Source organism: Oncorhynchus gorbuscha, linkage group LG10 (genome assembly GCF_021184085.1).
Source record: "Oncorhynchus gorbuscha isolate QuinsamMale2020 ecotype Even-year linkage group LG10, OgorEven_v1.0, whole genome shotgun sequence".
Lineage (NCBI taxonomy): Eukaryota > Metazoa > Chordata > Actinopteri > Salmoniformes > Salmonidae > Oncorhynchus > Oncorhynchus gorbuscha.
Window position 1 is genome coordinate 10052709 of NC_060182.1, and position 10702 is coordinate 10063410.

Genomic DNA, 10702 nt, shown 5'->3' on the forward strand with positions numbered 1-10702 from the left:
GACTGGAAGAAAATTTAGCAACAGATAACATGAAAGTCTGCAACCCCTGATTCAACAGGTGGACACAGTCTCAGCAGCCTTCTAGAGTGAGAGAGAGAGAGAGAGTGAGAGAGTGAGAGAGAGAGAGAGAGAGAGAGAGAGAGAGAGAGAGAGAGAGAGAGAGAGAGAGAGAGAGAGAGAGAGAGAATAAAGCCATGCGCTCGGCTCGACCATGGCTCATAAGTTCATCATGAATTCCACTCAGGTGTTCAACCCCACGGGTCCATGCGTTGCTTATACTTTTGAGAACGGAACGGAAGATGACAACTTGGACCTAGGAGGCTGCCTCTTTTTGTTCATAATGCCATTTGATGCAGTCGTGAATGTGCTGGTTTTTGTGTTCTTGATGCTCACAATCCTGTCTTTGGCTGTGAACGGATTCACTTGGTTGGGACTGGGACGCTCGGAGGACCTATCTTGGGAGCCACGCTACACCCTGCTGAAGAACTTGATTCTGAGTGACATGGTGCAAACCATCAATGTGGGCCCCTTTGTGACCCAGTGCTTACTGCAGAGAAGCACAATGAACTTTAACACCTTGTGCCTCCTCCAGTATTTCACCGGCAGCGTCTGCATCTTCAGCACCCTCATCACCATCACCTGCATGGCCATTGAGCGATACCTGTATGTGTGCCATGCCATCCACTACCTGTACATACTCACCCCTCTGCGCCTGCGCCTCACCATCGGCCTCACCTGGGTCTTGTCCATCAGCCTTGTCTGCGTTAACTTCACCCTGCTACACCAGGGGGAAGGGGAGTACGGCACAGCAACCTCTGGACTCATATGTGAGCCTGACACAGTGGAACGCCACATGGGTTTCCCCAGGGCAGCGGCTATCACCCGCAAGCTGCTGGGCTTCATCTTCACCCTGCTCTGCCTCCTCAGCTACTGCTTTGCCTATGTACGGATGTACCAGGACGCCCGCAACGCTGTGGTGCTCTTCAACACGGTGAACACTCGGGCGCGCAACACTGTGCTTTTCTACTGTGGGATGTTGTTCCTGCAGCTACTCCCTATGTTCCTCAGGATCACCTCGGATGCTCTGTGGGAGCTGGAGGGCACAAGGGCCATGATGACCGCCCTCTCCGGGGCTGGGACCTCGCTGTCCGCTGGAACTCTGCACATCTCCCTCCTGATCCTCATCATGGTGCCTCCCTGCATCAACCCACTTATCTATGGCATTCGCAATTGGGAGGTACGTCAGGCGCTGTTCAGACTCTTCCTCTGGAAGGGCAAACGCACTGATCTGGAGCTGGAGAGGACGTGGGTGAGGTCACAGCACAGGGCAGGTGTGTTGGAATGAGGCAGAGGAGAGGTGGGAGAGGTGTCTCCCAGAAATAGCAGCTGAGAAGAGGGACGATGAGATAGACACAGAAACTTGTGAAGGGAATTTACAGTAAGAACTAAACTACAGTAACGACCAAAAATACCAGTTTTATAATATTATACTGAATGTATAATTATCTGTACCATGCAATGATAGTTGGCCAAGGCGTGCTATTTCATCAAGCTTCATTACAAGTATTGGTGTAGTGTTTCGGAAGGCATCTGATATTGTCTTGAGAAAAGTGGTTCTCATTTACAAGGGCAAATGCATTTTCACATGCTGAGATGTTAGTGACCATCACAGGCTTTTACTGTTCTTGGACTGTTGTCCTCTTTCATTATCTTTGGGCTCCTGAGTGGCACAGCGGTCTAAGGCACTGCATCTCAGTGCTAGAGGCATCACTACAGACACCCTGGTTCGATTCCAGGCTGTATCACAACTGGCTGTGATTGGGAGTCCCATAGGGCGGCGCACAATGGGCTCAGCGTTCCATTATTAAAATTACCAGTGATTCAGGCAGAAGATGAAAGGAATATGTTTTGCCTCTGTCTTCTCTGTCCCTGTCTTCTCTGCCCCCGTCTTCTCTGCCCCCGTCTTCTCTGCCCCTGTCTTCTCTGCCTCTGTCTTCTCTGCCCCTGTCTTCTCTGCCCCCGTCTTCTCTGCCCCCGTCTTCTCTGCCCCCGTCTTCTCTGTCCCCGTCTTCTCTGTCCCTGTCTTTTCTGTCCCTGTCTTTCTATCCCTGTCTTCTCTTCCCCCGTCTTCTCTGCCCCGTCTTCTCTGCCCCCGTCTTCTCTGCCCCTGTCTTCTCTGCCCCTGTCTTCTCTGCCCCCGTCTTCTCTGCCCCCGTCTTCTCTGCCCCCGTCTTCTCTGCCCCCGTCTTCTCTGTCCCTGTCTTCTCTGTCCCTGTCTTCTCTGCCCCCATCTTCTCTGTCTCTGTCTTCTCTGCCCCTGTCTTCTCTGTCCCTGTCTTCTCTGTCCCTGTCTTCTCTGTCCCTGTCTTCTCTGTCCCTGTCTTCTCTGTCCCTGTCTTCTCTGTCCCCGTCTTCTCTACCCTTGTCTTCTCTGTCCCTGTCTTCTCTGCCCCCGTCTTCTCTGCCCCCGTCTACTATGTCCCCGTCTACTATGTCCCCGTCTTCTCTGTCCCTGTCTTCTCTGCCCCTGTCTTCTCTGCCCCTGTCTTCTCTGTCCCTGTCTTCTCTGCCCCTGTCTTCTCTGCCCCTGTCTTCTCTGCCCCCGTCTTCTCTACCCTTGTCTTCTCTGTCCCTGTCTTCTCTGCCCCCGTCTTCTCTGCCCCCGTCTACTATGTCCCTGTCTTCTCTTCCCCTGTCTTCTATGTCCCTGTCTTCTCTGCCCCTGTCTTCTCTGCCCCTGTCTTCTCTGTCCCTGTCTTCTCTTCCCCTGTCTTCTATGTCCCTGTCTTCTCTGCCCCTGTCTTCTCTGCCCCTGTCTTCTCTGTCCCTGTCTTCTCTGCCCCTGTCTTCTCTGCCCCTGTCTTCTCTGCCCCCGTCTTCTCTGCCCCCGTCTACTATGTCCCCGTCTACTATGTCCCAGTCTTCTCTGCCCCTGTCTTCTCTGTCCCTGTCTTCTCTGCCCCTGTCTTCTCTGCCCTTGTCTTCTCTGCCCCTGTCTTCTCTGCCCCTGTCTTCTCTGCCCCTGTCTTCTCTGCCCCCGTCTACTATGTCCCTGTCTACTATGTCCCTGTCTTCTCTGCCCAAGCAGTGAGGATGAGAGCAACACAGTGGGATATGGATAAATGTTTTCAGGTCAAATGCAGCCGTTCAAAAATATGGGGAACAATTAAGAACCTTACTGTGATTGTTTTCAATTCAAATGGTCAAAAATAAACAAAAATAGCTTCTTAGCAAAGAGTCATAATTTTGCTTGGACTTGTCTGGGAGTAGAGTGGGGAGGGGAAAACTGACAACGATCTGTTATTGGCAGAGGTTTGGAACTCTCTTTCTTATTGGTCTATTGCTTATAGGTCTCATTGATCAACAGGCAGTTGTTGTATTTTATGTTGAATGTTCTGAGAGTATGTTATTATATCTTACATTATTGTTTGTACAGGAGCAACTGCCTTCTTGGCCAGGTATCCCTTGGATAAAACTTGGCATTTATTGTCATGAAGGCAGCTCTGCAGAGTGGTCACTAGCTGGCACAGCCACAGAGTCATGAAATTGGATGTTAAACCAAACCCAAACCACACTGATTTAAAAAAAACATTAAACCCTAACATTAACCACTAACCCTAATGCCTAACCCTAATGCCTAACCCTAATGCCTAACCCTAATGCCTAACCCTAACCTGAAATTGCGACCAAAAAGCAAAAAAAATGTTCCACATTTTTGACAATATAGCCCATTTTGACTTTGCAGCTGGCCCACCTAGCAGGAAATAGATCAGTTCAGCCTACAGGACAAGATTCATGACAATAGCCCTGCGGATGATAATTATTAATGTAAAAAAAGATATATTTTAGTGATTTTCTAGATATAAATGGATTTAAAACATTGTCTCCTAAAGTTTCAAAAGCTTTGACTATCATCCAGAAACTGCCATACCATATTTCGTCATCTTCGATACATAGGCTACTCTTGTTTCATAGTTATTTTCCTCAAGTGAAACAAGGTCAGGTGATTTTCAGACAATCACATCTGGATTACTCAACATTACAGTGAAACGTGTTTTTAAAATGTATCTATTGCCATGAGAATGGTGAATAATTGTATTACTGTTGTAAAATTGTCCTTAGTATTTCTATTGTCTTTCTTACTGTTTTTACTTCCAATTGAAGCAAAAGTGTTCTGGTTAGATTTTGTATTGGCATAATGAACCCATATTATTTTATGCACTACGTAATCTGTGTAAATGATTGCTTTCAGGGTTTATTCATCAACTGATTGTGATGTCACATTTTCAGACATAAATCTATGCCATACAATGCAATGCTGTTGAATAAAGATCTCATCTCAAAATGTCATGTATTGTGTGGTTATTCTTTTCATGGAGATGGGTGTCACCAGATATTGCATAGTAATTGATAATTGGCTGTTAATAAATTGGTGGTTCAGGTTGAATCAATACCCTGTCGGCTGGTAGAAATTAGGAATAATTTGACTTGCATAAACCTGGCCAAACAAGACTACTATTTGACCATGCACTAAACACATGCCTTGATATACATGCCATAGTCATTTGAGAGCCATGTGTCCAATGAGAGACAAGACATGCATCCAACCCAGTTCATTAGAGGTTATATGGAAACCTGCATGGTTCATATTGGCAGGGTTTAAGCCAGGGGTCTGTGTTGTGTTGTTACCATGGCAATCTACCATGCTGCGCTAAGGTAAAGGGTCTGAATACTTATGTAAATGTGATATTTCTGTTTCTAATGTATAATACATTAGCAAAAATGTATAAAAAATGGTTTTTGCTTTGTAATTTAGTGTGTGTAGATTAATGGGGGGGGACAATTTAATTCATTAGAGTAATGCTGTAACGTAACAAAATGTGGAGAAAGTCAAGGGGTTTGAATACTTTCTGAATGCACTGTATGTGCATGTTATGTGTGACTGAGCAGATGATGCAGTGTGTGAGTATGAAGGAGCCTGATAGTTTTTTATTTTACCTTTATTTAACTAGGCAAGTCAGTTAAGAACAAATTCTTATTTTCAATGACGGCATAGGAACAGTGGGTTAACTGCCTGTTCAGAGGCAGAACGACAGATTTGTACATTGCCAGCTCAGGGGTTTGAACTTGCAACCTTCCGGTTACTAGTTCAACACTCTAACCACTAGGCTACCCTGTGCATAGAGACCCCCCCCCCCCAAAGGTCACAGGGTTAAAGCAGTTCTGCGTGCAAGAGTGGTCCAAAATTCACCCACAGCGATGTGAGAGACTGATCAACAACTACATGAAGCATTTGGTTGCAGTCATTGTAGCCAAAGGTGGCACAACCAGTTATTGCTTGTAAAGGGAACATTTACTTTTTCACACAGGGGAATTGGCTGTTGCATAACTTTGTTAATTTCTTAATTAAATTTAATAAGGTAAACCTTTATCTAATATTAGGTTTTGGTTGAAGAGCTGCTAACATTCAGTATTGAAAATATGCAAAAATGTGTACTGTACAAGGAAAGGGGGTACAGGACAAGGCCAGAGGAAGTAAGCGATAAAAAGTGCTTTAGCTGTCATTTTGTTGTCATAAATTTCACAAATGTTTCTGTTTGATGTTATGTCAAGCCTATACCACGTAAACACATATCAGTGAACAACAGACAATAAACAACTATCGAACCACGTGTAATAAATAAATACAAACGGACTGGAATATAGCTGGATGAATGAATTAGACATTTACATCTGCAATTGTTAGTTATGTAACCATTTATAAGGACATCTCACTGTACTGTTTGGCAGTTAAAAAACAACAACTTTTAATTCATCTCCTTGTGCCATCAGGTAACAGTGTCTCTTTTTTGGTTGTTTTCCATTTTATTCATGTCCTTTTATAATCAGGCAACTGGTGGTTGATGTTCATACTCTCACAGAAAAAATCATTTGGATTCCAGGACTGTCACTCCAGGCTACGAGTGACAACCCAAACAGGTTCGTACATTTAAATGTTTGGAAGTACAACTGCTCTTTTATTATTGTGTCTCTGTGTGATTATATTCGGCTCAAAAAACAGGGATTTTACTGCCAATTATTAGTCTCAACTCTTCCTCTCAGTTAAGAAACCTGTCAGTTTACAGGAAACTCTCAACTCTTCCTCTCAGTTAGGCAACCTGTCAGTTCACAGGAAACTCTCAACTCTGCCTCTCAGTTAGGCAACCTGTCAGTTCACAGGAAACTCTCAACTCTGCCTCTCAGTTAGGCAACCTGTCAGTTCACAGGAAACTCTCAACTCTTCCTCTCAGTTAAGAAACCTGTCAGTTTACAGGAAACTCTCAACTCTTCCTCTCAGTTAAGAAACCTGTCAGTTTACAGGAAACTCTCAACTCTTCCTCTCAGTTAGGCAACCTGTCAGTTCACAGGAAACTCTCAACTCTTCCTCTCAGTTAGGCAACCTGTCAGTTCACAGGAAACTCTCAACTCTTCCTCTCAGTTAGGCAACCTGTCAGTTCACAGGAAACTCTTATCTGGCAACAATAGATTAACCTTTTCCTTATCAGGCCATAACAGGGCTTTATGTTTCGTTATCAGGCCATAACAGGGCTTTATTTACATTTACATGTACATTTAAGTCATTTAGCAGACGCTCTTATCCTTATCAGGCCATTACAGGGCTTTATTTCTCTTTATCAGGCCATAACAGGGCTTTATGTTTCATTATCAGGCCATAACAGGGCTTTATGTTTCATTATCAGGCCATAACAGGGCTTTATTTCTCCATATCAGGCCATAACAGGGCTTTATGTTTCATTATCAGGCCATAACAGGGCTTTATTTCTCCTTATCAGGCCATTACAGGGCTTTATTTCTCCTTATCAGGCCATAACAGGGCTTTATGTTTCATTATCAGGCCATAACAGGGCTTTATTTCTCCTTATCAGGCCATAACAGGGCTTTATGTTTCATTATCAGGCCATTCCTTCCCTAAACTCCTCCATTGCATTGTGCTCCCTACTGTCAAAAACAAGTTTAATTTAAGAAGACTGCGAATTGGTCTTTTATTGCTCAAACTAACTCATCCTGCTCAAAAACAAATGCGAATTTTTGATAGACTGCAAATTATCGAGATATCAAAGTATCACCAACAAAAACGTAAACAACAGTACATCTCTCAGTGTAAGAAATCCGTAATTTAATCCCCGATATTTAATAAATATGCATTCGCATTCTTCCATGGCTCCTTTAATTTACTTATTTTAGGTAACTCCCATCCGTCCCGGAACAAAGAATCCTACCTAAACACGTCAGAACACAATGTTTAACTAAGTTAAATCAAACAATCACAACCATGGGAATCCATTGCCACGATGTTTTACGATTCAGACATCCAGTCTCTCTCTCCCAAAGCCTAATTCAATCCAAACAAACACCACAAGTCTTATGATGCCTACCTAACGTATCAGCTGATCGTTTTTACCATCTTTCCTGACTATCCTGGTGACTCTCAAATTACATTTAGTGCACGGTGAGCAAAAGTTTTTAAAATAGTTAGTTATTCCATATGCTACAAAGTGTTGTTTAAATACCCCCTGTTGATACATGGCTTTGCCCATGTAACAATATAGCAGCATATTTAAACAGTGACTTTGGTAAAATCGGTAGATCTCCTTTGTGCCAAATACCTCCTCTATCTTCGGCTCCCTTTTTGACCCATTTAGTAATTTCCTTAACGGGGGCTCCAAGCTGACTTTCCCTCAGTATTTCGGTGTTGATATAAACTTCCTCCTTTAAGTGTGAGTCTATGTGTGAGTGTGGTTCCCCCCCCCCACTCTCTTCTATTCCTCATCTGCCCGTCTATTCCCAATACTGACGCTGTACATGCCCTTAGTATGTGCCTCACATTTACAAATGGTAACAAAAAAAGTCTAGTAAATTCAAGATTAGTTGCACGTGAGTAATGGGTTTCCCTGCTGTGGTTATCATGCCCCTGTTTCTCCAATGTGCTGCGAATAGATGAACAGTATTAAAGGGGTAAGCGCTATCTGTATGTGTCATGTTTTGTCTTATTTTGTCTTGTCATTTTGCTTTTCCCTCTGTTCGTTTTCCCCCTGCTGGTCTTTTTAGGTTCGTTCCCCTCTTTCTCTCTTCCTCCCTCTCTCTCTTCTCTCTATCGTTCCGTTCCTGCTCCCAGCTGTTCCTATTCCCCTAATCAATCATTTAGTCTTCCCACACCTGTTCCCTATCTTTCCCCCTGATTAGAGTCCCTATTTCTCCCCTTGTTTTCCGTTTCTGCCCTGTCGGATCCTTGTCTATTGTTCACCGTGCTGTGTCTGTGTATCGCCCTGTCGTGTCGTGTTTCCCTCAGATGCTGCGTGGTGAGCAGGTGTCTGAGTCTGCTACGTTCAAGTGCCTTCCCGAGGCAACCTGCAGTTCAAGATCGAGTCTCCAGTCTGTTCTCGTCATTACGAGTGGAATTGTGCTTTATGATTGTATTTTTACTTTACTGGATTAAAGACTCTGTTTTCGCCAAGTCGCTTTTGGGTCCTCATTCACCTGCATAACAGAAGGATCCGACCAAGAATGGACCCAGCGACTATGGATTCTCTCTACTCTACTCTCGAGTTCCAGGGAGCGATGCTCGGCAGACACGAGCAGGAATTGTCTGCTGCTCGGCATGCCGTTGAGACCCTGGCCGCTCAGGTCTCCGACCTCTCAGGACAGTATCAGAGTCTTCGTCTCGTGCCACCAGCTACTTCCGGGTCTTCCGAGCCTCCGGAACCTAGGGTTAATAACCCACCATGTTATTCTGGGCAGCCCACTGAGTGCCGCTCCTTTCTCACCCAGTGTGATATAGTGTTCTCTCTCCAACCCAACACATACTCAGAGAGAGAGCTCGGATTGCCTACGTCATATCACTCCTTACTGGTCGGGCTCGGCAGTGGGGCACAGCTATCTGGGAGGCAAGCGCTGAGTGTACTAACAATTATCTGAACTTTAAAGAGGAGATGATAAGAGTTTTTGATCGTTCAGTTTTTGGGAAAGAAGCTTCCTGGTCCCTGTCTTCCCTATGTCAAGGTAATCGATCCATAACGGATTACTCTATAGAGTTTCGCACTCTTGCTGCCTCCAGTAACTGGAACGAGCAGGCGTTGCTCGCTCGTTTTCTGGAGGGACTCCACGCTAAGGTTAAGGATGAGATTCTCTCTCGGGAGGTTCCATCCAGCGTGGATTCTTTGATTGAACTCGCTATTCGCATTGAACGACGGGTAGATCTTCGTCACCGAGCTCATAGAAGAGAGCTTCAGACACTACCATCTTTCCCCACTGACTCAGGTGTTGAGCCCATGCAGCTGCGGGGTATTCGCATCTCGACTAAGGAGAGGGAACGGAGAATCACCAACCGCCTCTGTCTCTATTGCGGTTCCGCTGGTCATTTTGTCATTTCATGTCCAGTTAAAGGCCAGAGCTCATCAGTAAGCGGAGGGCGACTGATAAGCGCTACTAGACGGTCCTCTCCGTCAAGTACCTGTACTACTTTACCGGTCCATCTACGCTGGACCGGATCGGCAGCTTCCTGCAGTGCATTAATAGACTCTGGGGCGGAGGGCTGTTTTATGGACGAAGCCTGGGCTCGGGAACATGACATTCCTCTCAGACAGTTAGGGAGCCCACGGTCATGTTCGCCTTGGATGGTAGTCCTCTCCCCAGTATATTATGTGAAACACTACCTTTAACCCTCACTGTATCTGGTAACCATAGTGAGACCATTTCTTTTTTGATTTTTTGTTCACCTTTTACACCTGTTGTTTTGGGTCATCCCTGGCTAGTGTGTCATAATCCTTCTTTTGATTGGTCTAGTAATTCTATCCTTTCCTGGAACGTTTCTTGTCATGTGAAGTGTTTAATGTCTGCTATTTCTCCTGTTTGTTCTGTCCCCTCTTCTCAGGAGGAACCTGGTGATTTGACAGGAGTGCCGGAGGAATATCATGGTCTGCGCACGGTCTTCAGTCGGTCCAGAACCAACTCCCTTCCTCCTCACCGGTCGTATGATTGTTGTTCTGATCTCTTTAAGAAGCGTTTTGCATCCGCTCCTATCCTTGTTGCACCTGACGTCACTAAACAGTTTATTGTTGAGGTTGACGCGTCGGGGGTGGGCGTGGGAGCCATTCTGTCCCAGCGCTCCGATACTGACGATGGGGTCCACCCTTGTGCGTATTTTTCTCATCGCCTGTCACCGTCGGAACGTAACTATGATGTGGCTCGCGAACTGCTCGCCATCCGTTTAGCCCTAGGCAAATGGCGACAGTGGTTGGAGGGGCGACCGTTCCTTTTGTCGTTTGGACTGACCAAAGGAACCTTGAGTACATCCGTTCTGCCAAACGACTGAATGCGCGTCATGCTCGTTGGGCGTTGTTTTTTCGTTTGAGTTCGTTATTTCTTATTGCCCGGGTACTAAGAACACCAAGCCTCATGCTTTATCCCGTCTCTTTAGTTCTGCTGTGGCTTCTACCGATCCCGAGGGGATCCTTCCTGTTGGGCGTGTTGTCGGGTTGACAGTCTGGGGAATTGAAAGACAGGTTAAGCAAGCACTCACGCACACTGCGTCGCCGCGCGCTTGTCCTAGTAACCTTCTTTTCGTTCCTGTTTCTACTCGTCTGGCTGTTCTTCAGTGGGCTCACTCTGCCAAGTTAGCTGGCCATCCCGGCGTTCGAGGTAC

General features: G+C 45.6%; 1 protein-coding gene across 1 annotated transcript; it reads left to right on the top strand.

Annotated features, from left to right (window-relative positions):
- The first annotated feature begins 211 nt into the window (after positions 1 to 211).
- Positions 212 to 1345, top strand: LOC124045410 (olfactory receptor 5AN1-like). Its single transcript, XM_046364704.1, has one exon. It carries the CDS (start codon positions 212 to 214, stop codon positions 1343 to 1345), a length of 1134 nt encoding a protein of 377 aa, XP_046220660.1.
- The last annotated feature ends 9357 nt before the right edge of the window (positions 1346 to 10702 follow it).